At 40.8% G+C, this 21,366-nt stretch overlaps 1 protein-coding gene across 1 annotated transcript; it reads right to left on the reverse strand.

The window, feature by feature from the left end:
• Window positions 1–1,248: 1,248 nt before the first annotated feature.
• On the reverse strand, window positions 1,249–21,366 carry LOC140271274 (galactose-specific lectin nattectin-like). Its single transcript, XM_072366417.1, has 9 exons — window positions 21,309–21,366; window positions 20,195–20,296; window positions 18,201–18,231; window positions 18,008–18,029; window positions 17,512–17,530; window positions 17,233–17,345; window positions 16,642–16,776; window positions 8,002–8,113; window positions 1,249–1,516 (listed from the first exon to the last, which is right to left on the reverse strand). The coding sequence occupies exons 1-9, from the start codon at window positions 21,364–21,366 to the stop codon at window positions 1,452–1,454; spliced, it is 657 nt and encodes a 218-aa protein (XP_072222518.1). The 3' UTR covers window positions 1,249–1,451.

Consider the following 21,366-nt stretch of genomic DNA (forward strand, 5'->3'; position numbering starts at 1 on the left):
GTTCTTCGATGCTTTCCAGTAGCTGGACAGCTGCACCTTCATCTGCGCACTCTGACAAGTCAGACGCTTTCCAGGACTTATCCACACCAGCGCAGACGAGGCAGGCCGACATGCTTCCATCTGCTACCCAGCCCTCGCTGTCAACTCAGTTACCTTCAACACCAGCTCCTGTGGTGTACCCGCCTGTTCCTGCCCCCCGGTTATGTAACCACTCATTCTGGTCTCTACAGTGCTTCCTACGGGACCACAGCAAATGCTGCAACCTGCTGCCACCCCAGTGATAAATGCTCCACTGGCAAACCCAACAGTCCAGCTCCAGGTTTCAGTACCCAAGGCCCATTGATCTGTGACACTAATTCACATCACTACATCACTTCAGCACCTCTGATCCATTCTACACCGCAGGTGGCATCGTTTTTGGAGTTGCAACTTCCTAGTGGCCCAGCAACGGCAACGAGTTCTCACTTTAATCCACCTCCTGCCAATCCAGTAGAGTCTCAGTTCTCAACAGTGTACCAACATGCTTACAGCTACAGCCAACAAGCCAGGAGCCACTCAACACTGCCAGCAAAGGAGTCAGGGAACGTCAGGGAAAGTGACTTTGCTCTGCTCAACTTTGCATTAGACAACGTACTGGGAGCAACCTTCACCTCAGTGAGCAATATAAATATCAAGTGTTGATCTCGGGTACTTAATTTCTCGGGGGGAAAAGTGTGCCAAATTGGAGCCTGGCTCCTGGAGGTCGGTCGAGGAAGCTGATGAGGGCGGCTCTGGGGAGGTAAGCCGGCCGAAGTTGGGAAATTTCTCTCGGGGGAAATAGACCAAATTGGAGTCCTGGAGCCTGGTTGTTTTGCAAAGTACTATGAAGTACCAGGGGGCTTGGACGGGAGTGTGTGCCCGAGGAGGACTGCTTAAGTGTGGCTGAGTGTTCCAGGCCAGGAAACCTAGCCCCCAAAGTGAGGTAAGTAAGAATGGGGCATGCTTGACTAATAATAGTTCCCCAAACTGAAGCAAGTAAAATGGGGAACTTTTAACTCATTAAATAGACAATAGAGGCAAACTATGATTCATTTCTCTCAAGCATCATTAAGTGTTAAGTTTCCCTCAAGTGTCTTGTAAACGTGCACGTTGTGGGCAGAGAAGAAGCCTCTAATGTAGGCCCACATGTTCACACAGATAACTTCAGTCAGCTGCACCAAAAACATAAAACCATAGAAAGGACACAAGAAATCACAGAACAACGAGGGATTCAGAACAGCATTTGGAGGATTTTTATTGAACATGCAGATAAAGTCTACAGTCAATTTAATAACTGCAGAGTTAATATATGATGAAAAACAATCATAATCATAAGAGCTCTGCTGCTCTGTGTTAATCTGGAAGTGTTTGATTAGAACAGAAAAGAGTGATGAGGCCTGAGATTATCCTTGTTGCTGACATGGCCGGATGCATCACAGCTTCTTGGCACAAATGAAAGGATTTGCTTGTGTACACGGTCTGTCGTTCCAGTACGGTCCTGTTCAGGGATTTTTTGGAAAAAACAAACATGGAGAAACATGCATTATTTTAAGTTTTACACAAGCTTGTTCCTGCTCCAGTGCATAAGAGTGTGTTGAATATCTCTGTCTGTAAATGTTCAAATGCTTCTTAAACACGACACTGTGACCCTACTGCACAAAGTGGGCTGTGATGTCTCCAAATATCTCAATAAAAACCAACATCTTAACATAACATATGTATGTATACATATATACACTTGTGCCAAGTGTCTTGTTAGGGAAATATTTTCCATCATTGAAAAGTGGAAAAATGTGAAAGACGTCTGTCATTTTGACAGATTTAAACATGGGAACAAGCACCCGAATCTTAAGTAGTTCATAGCAACACTGTCTCTTATAAACCACATGCAGTAGACCTCCTGTCCAGTTTGGGGTGAGACTGTGTTATTAATTAGCTATTCTACAGGCTCATGTCTTCATCATCTATGACCTTGAAACTGTACTTCATATAACTTGCTATCCGGATGCTACAGCACACTGAAGAGCTACGGACTGCTGGCCTGAAGCTCATCTGTGGTACTGTTCAGACTTGGTGCTAACTAGCTTGGTGCTAATGGTGTAAACTTGCTGAAATTTATTACACAAAAAGGGCAACGCACTGTTCAGTCAGCATAAACTTAAGAAAAAACACATTCAGCGGAGATCTTGCCATCAAAAATCACAGCTGACTTTCCACGTGAAGCAGGATTTAGTTGTTTGTACTACGACACGGCCTTTCCATTTTCTGTTAATTAGTTTTTTGCTTTGTAACTGTGTTTTTCCACTTGTAGTTTTGTGTCGGCACGTGTTTTAAAAAAATATATAAATGTGTTTCCCAAAATGTTTTTACATTTTTTTTGCTAAATTGTAATTTTTTTAAATGTGAATTTGTTTCCTAAAATTTGATTTGTTTCTTAATTTTTTTTTTTTTTAATTTGTTAGTTTTTTTTTTAATTATGTGTTAGTGTTTTTTCTTTTTTAATTTTTTCACTACTCTGTGTCGGAGTCCTCCTGAAGAGTTCCCTCCGTGATTCGGACACAGAGTAGTGAAAAAATTAAAACATGTAAAGTTGTCTTTCTGAGGCTAAAACACAAAGCCAAATGCCAGCTGCTGCTGCAGCAGTCTCCTTTGTTTGACTTTGCTTAAGCCAGCACCCATTTTAAGTCAAGGCCAACCATGATGGTGCTCTGGGTTCATCGTAGCCTGCAGCAGCTTGAATGAGTTAGTTTCATGTTATTTCCTGTAAATAGTTTGTTCACATATCAGTTGTAATTGAGCTCTTCAGTGAAAATGAAGTGTTGATATTTAAACATTCTGCTGTCACTGCGACTTCATGTGAAGTCGACATAAAAAGTGAGAACACTGTCAGTGTCCATATGTTGTCCATAAAGTGTAGAGTAACCTCTGTTTGTACCTCTGAAATTGATCTCAATACACGGCTCTCTTCTTCCTCTATGGTTGTTCGGCTCTCCTTGACCCCAGCGCCTGTAGTTAAAGTGTGATCCATCACTCCACAGCCACCTTCTGTCCTGAAAGAGGAAATACAATGTGTAGTATGGAGACATGTATGACAGTATCATATAATCAGATTTAACAATGCTGCAACCTGCTGCCTCATAAAAGACCATTTAATAAGTGTGTGTTTGAGTTATGTGTCAACAATGAATAATTGTATTATATTAATGTAAAATACTCTCACACATTAAGTAGACACCTGATTTGATTTGAATTGCACCGTGTAACTTACTGCGACCGCATCAAAGCCTCCAACCCAAGTATAGAGATGAGCACCGGTCACTCTCTTAACCAGGTTACTGAGGAAGATGTTCTCATCAGCAGAGTGGATTGAAGCCAGATTCCCACCAACAGAGATGCAAAAATGCTGACAATCAAAACAGAGGTGCTTAAGATTCTGGTGCTTGTTTTATATCAGAGACATCGTAGGAATTATATATTTGTTAATCTAATTTTGACTGTACTGAAACAGTCTTTCTCCAGCATAAAAAACAATCAATATTTCTAATTTCTTGTCACTGAATGTCTATACAAGGTACCAAATATACAGATATAAATATATACAATCATAGGCATGAAGGCAGGTCCTCAGCCTTGGATATCTCACAGCTTGTGTCTCTGGCATTATATCAATGATAAATTCAGAGCTCCACTGCAGCAGGAAGGAAATGTTCAGGCAGGAACTGTTGTGTGAAACTTAATGAGCTCAGTTCATCTAAAACCACATTAGTTTTTGTTTTGGAAAACTCAGGAAATATTTCACAATATTTCACACTTGACTTGTTCCTTCAGCAATAAGCGATATCTTTGTTTTTTCACTAACCTCTGCATCAATCCAAGTCTTTGATGTGCGGTAGAAAATGAAACAGCGAGAGCCGAACTGCGTCCAACCAGGAGGACAGCCAGAGGAACAGCCAGGAGGAACTGCCACAGTTGTTGTATTAGACATAAGATAATACAGGAATTTGATCCATGATCAAAGCTGCTCTTTTTAATTTGATTTCTGCCATCAAAACCTTTTATTTTTCTGTAAATCTACAGCAGAGAATCTGCTTCTTGAAGCTCAACAGGAAATAAAATTAGAACAACTTACCTGGCGCTTCATCTGCATCCTGGACAGACCCCAGTGAAGACAAAAATACATGGAAACCAATGAAGAGTTTTTACTTTTCAACAGGAACATGTTCCCATCTTGTATTTAGACTAAAAATATGTTAGTTATGAAGCTACAGTACTCTGTTGGGCTTGAATGTGTGTTATATGAGTTTAACTGCTGTTGTGCTCCCACATTAGATTTGATAACAGCTGCTGCTTTTATTTTCATACCTTCTTGCACCTGTGAACAACCTGCTAACAACTAATACTATAGTTCTGCTCTGGAGCATTCCTTATCACTGAGAAAACAAGTAAAAGTTATGTTAGAAAGTTGCTCTGGGTTAAAGCAAACTTCAGAGATCATCATTTATTTTTAATATTTTCTCTTTTGTCCCAACGGTAGTTGAGAGTGAGCTGAGTGTTGCTCCGTCTCAGAGGAGGAAAGTGGAAACAGTGGAAATGAAAGACCATGAAAGTGAGTTAGTTTTACTTACACTGTCAACAATCAGTAGGCCACTGATGAACCAGAAGAAGAAAACCAAGTGAAAACCTGATGCCATCTGAGGAGAGACATTAAAGAAATAAAAGTAGACGATCAGAACATCAACAACTGTGCAGACAGATTAAGTGTAATTTGTCTAACATTAAATGATTGTTCGATAATTGAGAATAATGCCCGTGTTACCTTTGCTGCAGTGGAGCCTGACTCAGAGACGCTGAACACAAACAGGAGAACGGCTCTTTTATACGTTTTCAGGTGGTTCTGGAATGTTGAATGAAACGAGGAAGCAGATGTCATGTGAAATAAGCTCTTGGTTGTGACGTCTACCACTTTTTTAAAATTATGATCCATCCATCCATTTTCTATACCGTCAATCCGTCGGTCAGGTAGCGGGTGGGCTGGAGCCTATCCCAGCAGTCATCGGGCGAGAGGCGGGGTACACCCTTTACAAGTCGCCAGTCCATCACAGGGCCACATTAAATTATGATATTAATTCAAATAAAGTGAAAAATAAAACAATAGAAATGGAGGACAAAAATATCAATGTATTGCCAACTCAACAGAACCTAAAACTCTGGGTAAATGGAGACCCGTTATGTTCATTATGTTCAGGTACTGCAACTCTAAGGCAAATTCTGTCAGGTTTTAAGGTTAGTCTGTCACAAGGCCGGTATACATGGCAACATAACCAAGTATTAAGCAGCTTAGCTACATGTATTGAAGGTAAACAAAGGCAGGTGAATTTAGGAGGGTCTAAGGTGAAGAGAGTGGCAATTCAGTTTGTTCAAGAGGGGGAGAAAGTTAATAAGATAATAAGGAGGCAAGGCAGCTTAGAGGATGCTTGTGATTGGGAGATGCAGGTAGATTTAGGAGGAAAGCTTGTTGTTCCCCAGAAAATAGCCTCTATAAATCTAAGGCAGGATATAGTCTTGTGGTCTAGGAGTGGAATGAGAGTCTATTTCATAGAGCTGACTGTTCCTTGGGAGGAATTAGTATGACTAACCCACTCACAGGTGAAAGCATCTCCCTGATGCAGCAGCCGGTGTGCTGCATCTCTTTAAGCCTGGTGACGGGGTTGTGATGAGGACCTGTGGGCCAAGAAGTGGAACCATCAGAAGTGGTCAGAACCATTCCAAGTGCTGCTCACCACCCAAGCTGCAGTGAAGGCTGCTGTGATAAAAACCTGGTGCCGCGTTTGTAGGAAGGTCCTGAGTTAACAGACGACTCCTCTGCTGCGGTGCACCTAAAGAGGAATTTTTTTAACGATTCTCACAGATTAAAGTTTTCTTCCTGATGAGATATTGTCACAAAATGCTGTTTAGTTCCTTGAGTACAGATCGTCTTACTGGAAACAAGTTGCTGTGTTCACATTCACTCAATGTTTTAAATACTTTCTGGATCACATATACAGATAAAAGCATGGGTTAGGTTCAACAGAAATAATTAATCATTAGTTTTACATACGCTCATTACTTAGATATTCATCACAAAAACATAACAGGTTTAAAAATTAAAGAGAGATGAGTGTAAAATAAAAAATACTGAAAAAATAAAGCATTTTTTTATATGGATCATTACTCATCTGATTGTGTTTAAGCTCTGTTTTTAAGTTAAATACTCAGATCTGAACACTAAGGTAATTCAGAAACTACAGTAACTTTCTGGTTGTTAGTTTTCATATTTTTCTTACTCTTAATTCTAATTCAGAGCAGAACTTACATAAGGCCTTTAGATTCTTATGTCAGGGTAACCCAGGTCAAACAGATATAATCATAACTTGACAGGCAGGAAGAAACTGGTTGATTGTTATCTAACTTCCTTTAGATGTGGATAACATTCAGGACAGCCGTCAATCTTCCCAGGACTGGACGTCCCAGAGAGTTCACCCCAAGGTCAAAAAGCTAAGAGCTACATCTCAGACTCTACAGGCCTCAGTTAGCATGTTAAAGGTTAAAGGTCATGACAGCACAGTTAGAAAAAGACTGAACAAGGATGGCTTGTTTGGAAGGGCTGCAGGAGAAAGCCTCTTCTCTCTAAAAAGAACATGGCAGCACAGCTTAGGTTTGAAAAGCTGCATCTGAACAAAGCTCAAGACTTCTGGAACAATGTGGTAGAAGGGTTAATGATTTGGGCTTGTTCTGCAGCCACAGGACCTGGACACCAACATGATTTGTTTTAGTCATTTTCTTACTTCAGAGGTGGTTGTTCTGTCGCCCCAAAGCAACATTAAGCCTCGATCTGGATACAGAACACAGCAGGTATTCTCTCAAGTATCATAAAGTGTCATCTGCACCAAAAACATAAAACCATAGTAAGGACACAAGAAGTCACAGAAAACAGAGATTCAGAACAGCATTTGGAGGATTTTTATTGAACATGCAGATAAAGTCTACAGTCAAATGAATAACTGCAGAGTTAATATATGATGAAAAAAAATCATAATCATAAGATTTCTGCTGCTCTGTGTTAATCTGGAAGTGTTTGATTAGAACAGAAAAGAGTGATGAGGCCTGAGATTATCCTTGTTGCTGACATGGCCGGATGTATCACAGCTTCTTGCCACAGATAAAAGGTCGTCCATGTGTACATGGAATGTCGTTCCAGTACGGTCCTGTTCAGGGATGTTTTGGAAAAAAACAAACATGGAGAAACATGCATTAATTTAGGTTTTACACAAGCTTGTTCCTGTTCCAGTGCATAAGAGTGTGTTGAATATCTCTGTCTGTGTAAATGTTCAAATGCTTCTTAAACACGACACTGTGACCCTACAGCACAAAGTGGGCTGTGATGTCTCCAAATATCTCAATAAAAATCAACATCTTAAAACAAATACTTTGTGCCAAGAGTCTTGTTAGGGAAATATTTTCCATCATTGAAACATGGAAAAATGTGAAAGACGTCTGTCATTTTGAAAGATTTAAACATGGGAACAAGCACCAGATCTAAAGTAGTTCATAGCAAGAGTTCCCTCCGTGACATTTGGAGCAAAATGAATACATGTAAAGTTGTCTTTCTGAGGCTAAAACACAAAGCCAAATGCCAGCTGTTGCTGCAGCAGTCTCCTTTGTTTGACTTTGCTCAAGCCAGCACCCATTTTAAGTCCAGGCCAACCATGATGGTGCTCTGGGTTCATCGTAGCCAACAGCAGCTTGAATGAGTTAGTTTCATGTTATCTCCTGTAAATAGTTTGTTCACATATCAGTTGTAATTGAGCTCTTCAGTGAAAATGAAGTGTTGATATTTAAACATTCTGCTGTCACTGCGACTTCATGTGATGTCGACATAAAAAGTGAGAACACTGTCAGTGTCCATATGTTGTCCATAAAGTGTAGAGTAACCTCTGTTTGTACCTCCGAAATTGATCTCAAGGCAGTGCTCATTTCCTTTATGGTTGTCAGGCTGCCCCCTAAACCAGCGCAAATAGTCAAAGTGTGATCCATCACTCCACAGCCACCTTCTCTCCTGAAAGAGGAAATACAATGTGTAGTATGGAGACATGTAGAAGAATATTATATAATCAGATTTACCAATGCTGAAACCTGCTGCCTCATAAAAGACCATTTATTAAGTTAGTGTTTGAGTTATGTGTCAACAAAACATTACAAATGAATAATTGTATTATATTAATGCAAAATAATCTCTCACATTAGGTGGACCGATGACATGCTGATATCACACATTAAGTAGAAACCTTTATTTGATAAATTGCACCGTGTAACTTACTGCGACCGCATCAAAGCCTCCAACCAAGGTACGGTGATGAGCGCCGGTCACTCTCTTAACCAGGTTACTGAGGAAGATGTTCTCATCGGCAGAGTGGATTGAAGCCAGATTCCCACCAATAGACATGCAAAAATGCTGAAAATCAAAACAGAGTGGGGGGAAGTTTTCTTCAAGTTCTTCAAGTATTGTCACTGAATGTCTGTACAAGGAACCAAATATACAGATATAAATATATACAATCATAGGCATGAAGGCAGTTCCTCAGCCTTGGATATCTCACAGCTTGTGTCTCTGGCATGATGTCAATGATAAATTCAGAGCTCCACTGCAGCAGGAAGGAAATGTTCAGGCAGGAACTGTTGTGGGACACTTATTGAGCTCAGTTCGTCTAAAACCACATTAGTTTTTGCTTTGGAAAACTCAGTAAATATTTCACAATATTTCACAGTTGACTCGTTCCTTCAGCAATAATCAATGTCTTTGTTTTTTCACTAACCTCTGCATCAATCCAAGACTTTGCTGTGTGGTAGAAAATGAAACAGCGAGAGCCGAACTGCGTCCAACCAGGAGGACAGCCAGAGGAACAGCCAGGAGGAACTGTCACAGTTTTTATATTAGACAGAAGATAATACAGGAATTTGATCCATGATCAAAGCTGCACTTTTCACTTTGATTCCTGCCATCAAAACCTTTTATTTTTCTGTAAATCTACAGCAGAGAATCTGCTTCTTGAAGCTCAACAAGAAATAAAATTAGAACCACTTACTTGGCGCTTCGACTGCATCCTGGACAGACCCCAATGAAGACAAAAACACATGGAAACCAATGAATAGTTTTTACTTTTCAACAGGAACATGTTCCCATCTTGTATTTAGACTAAAAAGACGTTAGTTATGAAGCTGCAGTACTGTGTTGGGCTTGAATGTGAACATTCACACTTGAAGTCACACTTGAATGTTCACACTTGAATGTGTGTTATTCTTTTCTCTTTTGTCCCAACGGTAGTTGAGAGTGAGCTGAGTGTTGCTCCGTCTCAGAGGAGGAAAGTAGAAACAGTGGAAATGAAAGACCATGAAAGTGAGTTAGTTTTACTTACACTGTCAACAATCAGTAGGCCACTGATGAAACAGAAGAAGAAAACCAAGTGAAAACCTGATGCCATCTGAGGAGAGACATTAAAGAAATAAAAGTAGTCACGTTCAGAACATCAACAACTACTGTGCAGATAGATTAAGTGTAATTTGTCTAACATTAAATGATTGTTCGATAATTGAGAATAATGCCCGTGTTACCTTTGCTGCAGTGGATCCTGACTCAGAGACGCTGAACACAAACAGGAGAACGGCGCTTTTATACGTTTTCAGGTGGTTCTGGAATGTTGAATGAAATGAGGAAGCAGATGTCATGTGAAATAAGCTCTTGGTTGTGACGTCTACCACTTTTTTAAAATTATGATCCATCCATCCATTTTCTATACCGTCAATCCGTCGGTCGGGTAGCAGGTGGGCTGGAGCCTATCCCAGCAGTCATCGGGCGAGAGGCGGGGTACACCCTGGACAAGTCGCCAGTCCATCACAGGGCCACATTAAATTATGATATTAATTCAAATAAAGTGAAAAATAAAACAATAGAAATGGAGGACAAAAATATCAATGTATTGCCAACTCAACAGAACCTAAAACTCTGGGTAAATGGAGACGCGTTATGTTCATTATGTTCAGGTACTGCAACTCTAAGGCAAATTCTGTCAGGTTTTAAGGTTAGTCTGTCACAAGGCCGGTATACGTGGCAACATAACCAACTATTAAGAAGCTTTGCTACAGGTATTGAAGGTAAACAAAGGCAGGTGAATTTAGGAGGGTCTAAGGTGAAGAGAGTGGCAATTCAGTTTGTTCAAGAGAGGGAGAAAGTTAACAAGATAATAAGGAGGCAAGGCAGCTTAGAGGATGCTTGTGATTGGGAGATGCAGGTAGATTTAGGAGGAAAGCTTGTTGTTCCCCAGGAAATAGCCTCTATAAATCTAAGGCCTGATAAGGTCTTGTGGTCTAGGAGTGGAATGAGAGTCGATTTCATAGAGCTGACTGTTCCTTTGGAGGAATTAGTATGACTAACCCACTCACAGGTGAAAGCATCTCTCCTTGATGCAGCAGCCGGTGAGCTGCATCTCTTTAAGCCTGGTGACGGGGTTGTGATGAGGACCTGTGGGCCAAGAAGTGGAACCATCAGAAGTGGTCAGAACCATTCCAAGTGCTGCTCACCACCCAAGCTGCAGTGAAGGCTGTTGTGATAAAAACCTGGTGCCGCGTTTGTAGGAAGGTCCTGAGTTAACAGACGACTCCTCTGCTGCGGTCCACCTAAAGAGGAATTTTTTAAACGATTATCACAGATTAAAGTTTTCTTCCTGATGAGATATTGTCGCAAAATGCTGTTTAGTTCCTTGAGTACAGATCATCTTACTGGAAACAAGTTGCTGTGTTCACATTCAGTCAATGTTTTAAATACCTTCTGGATCACATATACAGATAAAAGCATGGGTTAGGTTAAACAGAAATAATTAATCATTAGTTTTACATACGCTCATTACTCAGATATTCATCACAAAAACATAACAGGTTTAAAAATAAAAGATCACAAAGCAGCAGCTTGGGTGATGAGTGTAAAATAAAAAATACTGAAAAAATAAAGCATTTTTTTATATGGATTATTACTCATCTGATTGTGTTTAAGCTCTGTTTTTAAGTTAAATACTCAGATCTGAACACTAAGGTAATTCAGAAACTACAGTAACTTTCTGGTTTTTAGTTTTCATATTTTTCTTACTCTTAATTCTAATTCAGAGCAGAACTTACATAAGGCCTTTAGATTCTTATGTCAGGGTAACCAAGGTCAAACAGATATAATCATAACTTGACAGGCAGGAAGAAACTGGTTGATTGTTATCTAACTTCCTTTAGATGTGGAAAACATTCAGGACAGCTGTCAATCTTCCCAGGAGTGGACGTCCCAGAGAGTTCACCCCAAGGTCAAAAAGCCAAGAGCTACATCTCAGACTCTACAGGCCTCAGTTAGCATGTTAAATGTTAAAGTTCATGACAGTACAGTTAGAAAAAGACTGAACAAGGATGGCTTGTTTGGAAGGGCTGCAGGAGGAAGCTTCTTCTCTCTAAAAAGAACATGGCAGCACAGCTTTGGTTTGCAAAGCTGCATCTGAACAAACTGAAGATGACATCATCAAATTCATGCTTTAAATTCAATCTATATTGAATCAATAATGAACCAATCAATCCTGAAAAAATCCAAATAAACAATTTAGAATAATGTTCACTTTGTAACTGTTGGGAGACCAGGCCGGTGACGTTTGGACCTCAGTGTTTGTGAGAAAGCCAACAGGTGAAACGCCATCTACTGGTGAAAGGCAGTAATGCGACTGAACAGGTCAGAGCATGTTCAGCCACACAAATGAGCAGCAGACCAGCAAGTGAGCAGACTGTGTGAAGCTGCATGGACTTTCTGTTTGTTTCTCATACCTTTTGTGCATTCATGAGGAAATGTAAGTGCTTTTTAATTCTTAGTCATGGATCTGTTGATGATTTATTCCAGTTTGTGTGACATGAAAGTATTTTGTGTGGTTACTTCAATATGTAAGGCTCCAAGGATGTTAAGTATGCCCTGCCTCTGCTGACATTATGTTGGAATTTGTACAGTCTCCTCCGCCAATTATATTGCATTTCTGTTGTTGTGTTATGCTTAAGTAACAGTTTGGACTTAAGAAAGGGATATTACTGGTAAGCTTTTGATCATATGGCAGTTTATTTATGAATGTTTATTCTGATTTAACTGTTAAATTATATTTTGAGCATATTTCTGATACATTTTATTGCTTTCCATATATTTTCAGACCACACACACATGCATGCATTTGTTGTACAGTGATGTTAAAGTTCAACAACATTCATTAAAGAAGACACATCAGATCTCTCTGTCCAAGTGCCTTGATTCTCTAATCGGATTCATAGTCCATAATCCACCGCCTCAACCAGCAATCCTTCTTTCTGAGTCTCCCCCCTCAAACATTGGTCCTTCGAGCCGGATGGAGTGCAACTATAGAAGAGTATCATGGACGATGCAGCATCAGGCGGTGCAGAGGCCCGAAGACATCCACAGAGACAGCACATCTGACGTGCTTTATCTGGAGGATTACCAGGTTGGAGTCCAGCCATCTGTGCACCCAGATCCACCCACTGCTATTTCCCACTCTAGCAGCCACCACAGCAGCAATTCCGGCAGATCATCCCACAGAGGTTCATACAGCCATAGCAGATCCAGTAGGCACACATGTTACTCAGTTGGTACATATCCGACTCTCGACTGCACAAGCTGCTATCTTGGAGGGCTACACCTTCATCTGCGCACTCTGACAAGTCAGATGCTTTCCAAGACTTATCCACGCCAGCGCAGATGAGGCAGGCCAACATGCTTCCATCTACTACACAGCCCTCGCTGTCAACTCAGCTACCTTCAACACCTGCTCCTGCGTTGTACCTGCCTATTCCTCCCCCACAAGTTATGCAACCAGTTATTCCGGTCTCTACAGTGCTTCCTACGGGACCACAGCAAATGCTGCAACCTGCTGCCACCCCAGCGATACATGCTCAACTGGCAAACCCAACAGCTCAGCTCTAGGGTTCAGTACCCAAGCCCCATAGGTCTGTGAGACTGAAACATGGCCCGGCATTAGCACCCACTCCTGCGATACAACCTGTGCCACATCCTTCAGCACATGTCATCACTTCAGCACCTCTGACCCATTCTACATAGCAGGTGGCATCGTTTTTGGAGTTGCAACTTCCTAGTGGCCCAGCAACGGCAACGAGTTCTCACTTTAATCCACCTCCTGCCAATCCAGTAGAGTCTCATTTCTCAACAGTGTACCAACAACCAGCTACAGCCAACAAGCCAGGGAGCCACTCCACACTGCCAGCAAGGGCTCCGCTCAACCTTGCATTAGACAACGTACTGGGGAGAGACCTTCACCTCAGTGAGCAATATAAATATCAAGTGTTGATCTCGGGTACTTAATTTCTCAGGTGAAAAGTGTGCCAAATTGGAGCCTGGCTCCTGGAGGTCGGTTGAGGAAGTGGATGACGGCGGCTCTGAGAAGGTAAGCCGGCCGAAGTTGGGAAATTTTTCTCGGGGGAAATAGACCAAATTGGAGTCCTGGAGCCTGGTTGTTTTGCAAAGTACCATGAAGTACCAGGGGGCTTGGACGGGAGTGTGTGCCCGAGGAGGACTGCTTAAGTGTGGCTGAGTGTTCCAGGCCAGGAAATCTAGCCCCCAAAGTGAGGCAAGTAAGAATGGGGCACTTTTTACTGATAAAAGTTCCCCAAACTGAAGCAAGTAAAAATGGGGAACTTTTAACTCATTAAAGCTCCCCCAAGTGAAGTAAGTAAGAATGGCACACTTTTCATCAGTTAAAAGTGTTCCAAAATGAAGTAATCATGGGGCACCCTTAACCAAAAAAAGTTCCCCAAAGGGAAGGAAGTAAATATGGCACACTTTTTATCAGTTAAAAGGGTTTGAAAATGCAGCATGTAAACAAAGGGTTAACTTTGGTACACTTTCGTAGTTTAAAAAGTGTCCTGAATTGGACTCATTTTTGCGGATGATCCAATTATAGACCGGATTGGAACCGGTACTCCAGCGGGTGTCGACGGGAGTGTGTGCCCGAGGAGGACTGCTTAAGTGTGGCTGAGTGTTCCAGGCCAGGAAACCTAGCCCCCAAAGTGAGGCAAGTAATAATGGGGCACGTTTAACTAATAAAAGTTCCCCAAACTAAAGCAAGTAAAAATGGGGAACTTTTAACTCATTAAAGCTCCCCGAAGTGAAGTAAGTAAGAATGGCACACTTTTAATCAGTTAAAAGTGTTCCAAAATTAAGTAATTATGGGGCACCCTTAACAAATAAAACTGCCCCAATGTGAATGAAGTAAATATGGCACACTTTTTATCAGTTAAAAGGGTTTGAAAATGCAGCATGTAAACAAAGGATTAACTTTGGAACACTTTCGTTATTTAAAAAGTGTCCTGAATTGGACTGATTTTTGCGGATGGTCCAATTATAGACCGGATTGGAACTGGTGCTCCTGCGGGTGTCAATGGGAGTGTGTGCCCGAGGAGGACTGCTGAAGTGTGGCTGAGTGTTCCAGGCCAGGAAATCTAGCCCCCAAAGTGAGGCAAGTAAGAATGGGGCACGGTTAACTGATAAAAGTCCCCCAAACTGAAGCAAGTAAAAATGGGGAACTTTTATCTCATTAAAGCTCCCCGAAGTGAAGCAAGTAAGAATGGGACACTTTTAATCAGTTAAAAGTGTTCCAAAATGAAGTAATTATGGGGCACCCTTAACAAATAAAACTGCCCCAATGTGAATGAAGTAAATATGGCACACTTTTTATCAGTTAAAAGGGTTTGAAAATGCAGCATGTAAACAAAGGGTTAACTTTGGAACACTTTCGTTATTTAAAAAGTGTCCTGAATTGGACTGATTTTTGCGGATGGTCCAATTATAGACCGGATTGGAACTGGTGCTCCTGCGGGTGTCAATGGGAGTGTGTGCCTGAGGAGGACTGCTTAAGTGTGGCTGAGTGTTCCAGGCCAGGAAATCTAGCCCCCAAAGTGAGGCAAGTAAAAATGGTGCACTTTTTACTGATAAAAGTTCCCCAAACTGAAGCAAGCAAAATGGGGAACTTTTAACTCATTAAATAGACTATGCAAAGGTACTAATCATGGCAACTCAAGAACAATAGAGGCAAACAATGATTCATTTCTCTCAAGCATCATTAAGTGTTAAGTTTCCCTCAAGTGTCTTGTAAACATGCACGTTGTGGGCAGAGAAGAAGCCTCTAATGTAGGCTGTTCACACAGATAACTTCAGTCAGCTGCACCAAAAACATAAAACCATAGAAAGGACACAAGTAATCACAGAACAAAGAGGGATTCAGAACAGCATTTGGAGGATTTTTATTGAACATGCAGATAAAGTCTACAGTGAAATTAATAACTGCAGAGTTAATATATGATGAAACACAATCACAAATCATAATCATAAGAGCTCTGCTGCTCTGTGTTAATCTGGAAGTGTTTGATTAGAACAGAAAAGAGTGATGAGGCCTGAGATTATCCTTGTTGCTGACATGGCCGGATGCATCACAGCTTCTTGGCACAAATGAAAGATCTTCCACCTGTACATGATCCATCGTTCCAGTACGTTACTGTTCATGGATATTTTGGAAAAACAAACACAGAGAAACATGCATTAATTTAGGTTTTTACACAAGCTTGTTCCTGTTCCAGTGCATAAGAGTGTGTTGAATATCTCTGTCTGTAAATGTTCAAATGCTTCTTAAACACGACACTGTGACCCTACTGCACAAAGTGGGCTGTGATGTCTCCAAATATCTCAATAAAAAATCAACATCTTAAAACAAATACTTATATTTGTGCCAAGAGTCTTGTTAGGGAAATATTTTCCATTATTGAAAAATTGGAAAAATGTGAAAGACGTCTGTCATTTTGACAGATTTAAACATGGGAACAAGCAGCAGAATCTAAAGTAGTTCATGGCAAGAGTTCAAGCCAGCACCCATTTTAAGTCAAGGCCAACCATGATGTGGTGCTCTGGGTTCATTGTAACCTGCAGCAGCTTGAATGAGTTAGTTTCATGTTATTTCCTGTAAATAGTTTGTTCACATATCAGTTGTAATTGAGCTCTTCAGTGAAAATGAAGTGTTGATATTTAAACATTCTGCTGTCACTGCGACTTCATGTGATGTCGACATAAAAAGTGAGAACACTGTCAGTGTCCATATGTTGTCCATAAAGTGTAGAGTAACCTCTGTTTGTACCTCCGAAATTGATCTCAAGGCAGTGCTCATTTCCTTTATGGTTGTCAGGCTGCCCCCTAAACCAGCGCAAATAGTCAAAGTGTGATCCATCACTCCACAGCCACCTTTTCTCCTGAAAGAGGAAATACAATGTGTAGTATGGAGACATGTATGACAGTATTATATAATCAGATTTAACAATGCTGCAACCTGCTGCCTCATAAAAGACCATTTATTAAGTGTGTGTTTGAGTTATGTGTCAACAAAACATTACAAATGAATAATTGTATTATATTAATGTAAAATACTCTGACACATTAAGTGTGACATGCTGATATCACACATTAAGTAGAAACCTTTATTTGATAAATTGCACCGTGTAACTCACTGCGACCGCGTCAGAACCTCCAACCCAGGTGTGGTAATGAGCGCCGGTCACTCTCTTAACCAGGTTACTGAGGAAGATGTTCTCATCAGCAGAGTGGATTGAAGCCAGATTCCCACCAATAGACATGCAAAAATGCTGACAATAAAAAAAGAGGTGCTTAAGATTCTGGTGCTTGTTTTATATCAGAGACATCGTAGGAATTATATATTTGTTAATCTCATTTTGACTGTACTGAAACAGAATTTCTCCAGCATAAAAAACGATCAATAGCTCTAATTTCTTGTCACTGAATGTCTGTGGAAGGTACCAAATATACAGATATAAATATATACAATCATAGGCATGAAGGCAGGTCCTCAGCCTTGGATATCTCACAGCTTGTGTCTCTGGCATGATATCAATGATAAATTCAGAGCTCCACTGCAGCAGGAAGGAAATGTTCAGGCAGGAACTGTTGTGGGACACTTATTGAGCTCAGTTCATCTAAAACCACATTAGTTTTTGTTTTGGAAAACTCAGGAAATATTTCACAATATTTCACACTTGACTTGTTCCTTCAGCAATAAGCGATATCTTTGTTTTTTCACTAACCTCTGCATCAATCCAAGACTTTGCTGTGCGGTAGAAAATGAAACAGCGAGAGCCGAACTGCGTCCAACCAGAAGGACAGCCAGAGGAACAGCCAGAGGAACAGTCAGGAGGAACTGCCACAGTTTTTATATTAGACAGAAGATCATCAGTGCAAAATACAGGAATTTGATCCATGATCAAAGCTGCACTTTTCACTTTGATTCCTGCCATCAAAATCTTTTATTTTTCTGAGAATCTGCTTCTTGAAGCTCAACAGGAAATAAAATTAGAACCACTTACCTGGCGCTTCACCTGCATCCTGGACAGACCCCAGTGAAGAAAAAAACACATGGAAACCAATGAATAGTTTTTACTTTTCAACAGGAACATGTTCCCATCTTGTATTTAGACTAAAAATATGTTAGTTATGAAGCTGCAGTACTCTGTTGGGCTTGAATGTGTGTTATATGAGTTTAACTGCTGTTGTGCTCCCACATTAGATTTGATAACAGCTGCTGCTTTTATTTTCATACCTTCCTACACCTGTGAACAACCTGCTAACAACTAATACTATAGTTCTGCTCTGGAGCATTCCTTATCACTGATAAAACAAGTAAAAGTTATGTTAGAAAGTTGCTCTGGGTTAAAGCAAACTTCAGAGATCATCATTTAATTTTAATATTTTCTCTTTTGTCCCAACAGTAGTTGAGAGTGAGCTGAGTGTTGCTCCGTCTCAGAGGAGGAAAGTAGAAACAGTGGAAATGAAAGACCATGAAAGTGTGTTAGTTTTACTTACACTGTCAACAATCAGTAGGCCACTGATGAAACAGAAGAAGAAAACCAAGTGAAAACCTGATGCCATCTGAGGAGAGACATTAAAGAAATAAAAGTAGTCACGATCAGAACATCAACAACTGTGCAGACAGATTAACTGTAATTTGTCTAACATTAAATGATTGTTCGATAATTGAGAATAATGCCCGTGTTACCTTTGCTGCAGTGGATCCTGACTCAGAGACGCTGAACACAAACAGGAGAACGGCGCTTTTATACGTTTTCAGGTGGTTCTGGAATGTTGAATGAAACGAGGAAGCAGATGTCTTGTGGATGATGTATGGATGAACATTTCTGTCTTTCCAAAGAATGAATTCCAACTCAAACCAATCAAACAAGTTTACGTTACATATGGCAGAAATGAGCTCCTGGCTGTTACTGTAATGGGACGTCTTCCACCTATATGTTGTGTAACATCAGGTGACATTTCTGGCTGCTTGCCTCACACCCCTCTCATTCTCATTCCCTTTACATTCAGAGAGGAAATTCTTGGCCTTGATTATAAGTGGCACTTAATAGCTGGGTTCGCTGGTGCTGCTGCCTTCCTCATTCTTCTACAAACCGTAAGTTATCATTATCACAAGATATTCTTATTAATATATGAAACAACATAGTGTGCGTTCATGCTGTCTGCAATGAAATGAGTCAAGTTTTTATTGTTGTATACAGATAACAATGGGACTTCACCACCGGTAAAGAAACTCTTGGACCCCGAGCTCCTTCAGATATTGCAATAATTTAAGAATTAAAAATTACACATATGTGACATCTAATTAAACTATAAAGTGAAAAATAAAACAATAGAAATGGAGGATAAAAATATCAAACAGCATAGAAGTAAGAAAATATACAACATGTACAATGAGTGCAAAGTATTCACGAAGGTCAGTAGTCTGATGGCTTGTGGGTAGAAACTATATCTGAACCTGCTGATGTGGATGCTCCTGCACCACCTGCAGATGTCAGGAGTGTGAAGACTTCTTGGCTGGGATCAGAGATTATCCACTGGGCCTTCCTCCTTCAGCGCTTTCTGTAGAGGTCCTGGATGGCTGGCAGTTCAGTCCTCGATCTGACCACCCCATGTAGAGCTATGTGGTCCAGAGAATTACGACTGTGGTATCAGCCAGACCGAATACTCTCTGGTGCATAGGTAGAAGTTGGTGAGTATTCTGGAGTCCATGCCAAACCTCCTCAGCTGCTGTGGAAAGGAGTCGTTTCCTCGCTCCTTTCGTGATGTGACCAGCTCAGATTGTCACTGATGTTGAGCCCCAAGAATCTCAAGCAGCAGAGTCTCTCCACCTGTCCAACACCCAGTTGCATAAGGAGACATTGATGTAGAGATCCTGGAGGTTGGGACAAGCCTGGGTGGAACTATGGTGCTGAAAGCAGACCAGTATTCCATAAACAGCATCCATACATACAGTATGTGTTCTTCTGGTCCAGGTGGAAGAGGGCAGTGTGAGTGCTACTCCAATATGACATTCTTCATGCATTTGTGAACATATTCAGGTATGTAGCCCCTGATGTTATCAGTAGAATTTTGGAAAACTTCCCAGTCCAAAGGGCAGAAGCAAATGAGCAGTCAGACAGGATGATGTCTTATTGGCTGGTCCAGCACTGGACCGAGTGAGTCATTGGCTTCTTGCGCCTCAGCCTGTCTGAAGGCTGGCATCAACAGGACTGAGGAGCGATCTGAAGGCTGGTGTAGAACAGATTGATATATATCTCATTATGTACTCTGAAGTAAGTAGACACTGTGAACTCCACAACATTCTGAAGTAAGTTACTCATTTAGAGTTAAACTCAACTTGTTTTCCCAACACTGGCAGGCTTTGTAGGAACATGAACGAAGGACTGGCTTCTTGCCAGTCGATAATTTCATACAGTTAGTCCAGCACCTGTGAGAGGGGTCTTTTTGGGTCTTTTTTATCACTCTGTGGTGTTTTGCCTCTTCTTCTTTACTGTAGTCATGTTGTGTGTCACCATAGTTTGTAACAGATCTCCCTGAGTTTCTCTTAAAATAAACACTTTGGTCCCAGGTCCACTCAGAGCCCAATGACTAGCATCTCTCCCGGGGTTGTGATGAGGACCTTTTGGCCAAGAAGTGGAACCATCAGAAGTGGTCAGAACCATTCCAAGTGCAGCTCACCACCCACGCTGCTGTGAAGGTTGCTGTGATGACCACCTGGTGCCGTGCCAGCGTTTGTAGGAAGGTCCTGAGTTAACAGACGACTCCTCTTCTGCGGCGCACCTAAAGAGGAATTTTTGGAACGAGCCTCACAGTTTAAAGTTTTCTTCCTGATGAAGCGTTGACACAAAATGCTGTTTAGTTCCTTGAGTACAGATCGTCTTACTGGAAACAAGTTGCTGTGTTCACATTCAGTCAATGTTTTAAATACCTTCTGGATCACATATGCAGATAAAAGCATGGGTTAGGTTCAACAGAAATAATTAATCATTAGTTTTACATACGCTCATTACTCAGATATTCATCACAAAAACATAACAGGTTTAAAAATTAAAGATCACAAAGCAGCAGCTTTGTGATGCTCTAGTATTTTTATACAGGTGCATTAACTTTGAGTGTAAAATAAAAAATACTAAAAAAATAAAACATTTTTTTATGTGGATCATTACTCATCTGATTGTGTTTAAGCTCTGTTTTTAAGTTAAATACTCAGATCTGAACACTAAGGTAATTCAGAAACTACAGTAACTTTCTGGTCATATTTTTCTTACTCTTAATTCTAATTCAGAGCAGAACTTACATAAGGCCTTTAGATTTTTATGTAAAGGTAACCCAGGTCAAACAGATACGATCATAACTTGACAGGCAGGAAGAAACTGGTTTATTGTTATCTAACTTCCTTTAGATGTGGATAACATTCAGGACAGCTGTCAATCTTCCCAGGACTGGACGTCCCAGCAAGTTCACCCCAAGGTCAAAAAGCCAAGAGCTACATCTCAGACTCTACAGGCCTCAGTTAGCATGTTAAAGGTTAAAGGTCATGTCAACACAATTAGAAAAAGACCGAACAAGTATGGCTTGTTTGGAAGGGCTGCAGGAGGAAGCTTCTTCTCTCTAAAAAGAACATGGCAGCACAGCTTAGGTTTGCAAAGCTGCATCTGAACAAACTGAAGATGACATCATCAAATTCATGCTTTAAATTCAATCTATATTGAATCAATAATGAACCGATCAATCCTGAAAAAATCCAAATACACGATTTAGAATAAAGTTCACTTTGTAACTGTTGGGAGACCAGGCCGGTGACGTTTGGACCTCAGTGTTTGTGAGAAAGCCAACAGGTGAAACGCCAT

Source organism: Leuresthes tenuis, unplaced genomic scaffold (genome assembly GCF_036924035.1).
Source record: "Leuresthes tenuis unplaced genomic scaffold, fLeuTen1.0.hap1 SCAF_16, whole genome shotgun sequence".
Lineage (NCBI taxonomy): Eukaryota > Metazoa > Chordata > Actinopteri > Atheriniformes > Atherinopsidae > Leuresthes > Leuresthes tenuis.

Excerpts from the sequence above, each read along its gene's own strand:
- LOC140271274 (XM_072366417.1), bottom strand. The coding sequence starts at position 21,366 with ATGGCGTTTCACCTGTTGGCTTTCTCACAAACACTGAGGTCCAAACGT. Across the intron at positions 16,777-17,232 it reads AGTCTTGGATTGATGCAGAG|CATTTTTGCATGTCTATTGG; the intron begins GTTAGTGAAAAA and ends TTTTATTGTCAG. Across the intron at positions 1,517-8,001 it reads CCTTGAGATCAATTTCGGAG|GACCGTACTGGAACGACAGA; the intron begins GTACAAACAGAG and ends ATCCCTGAACAG.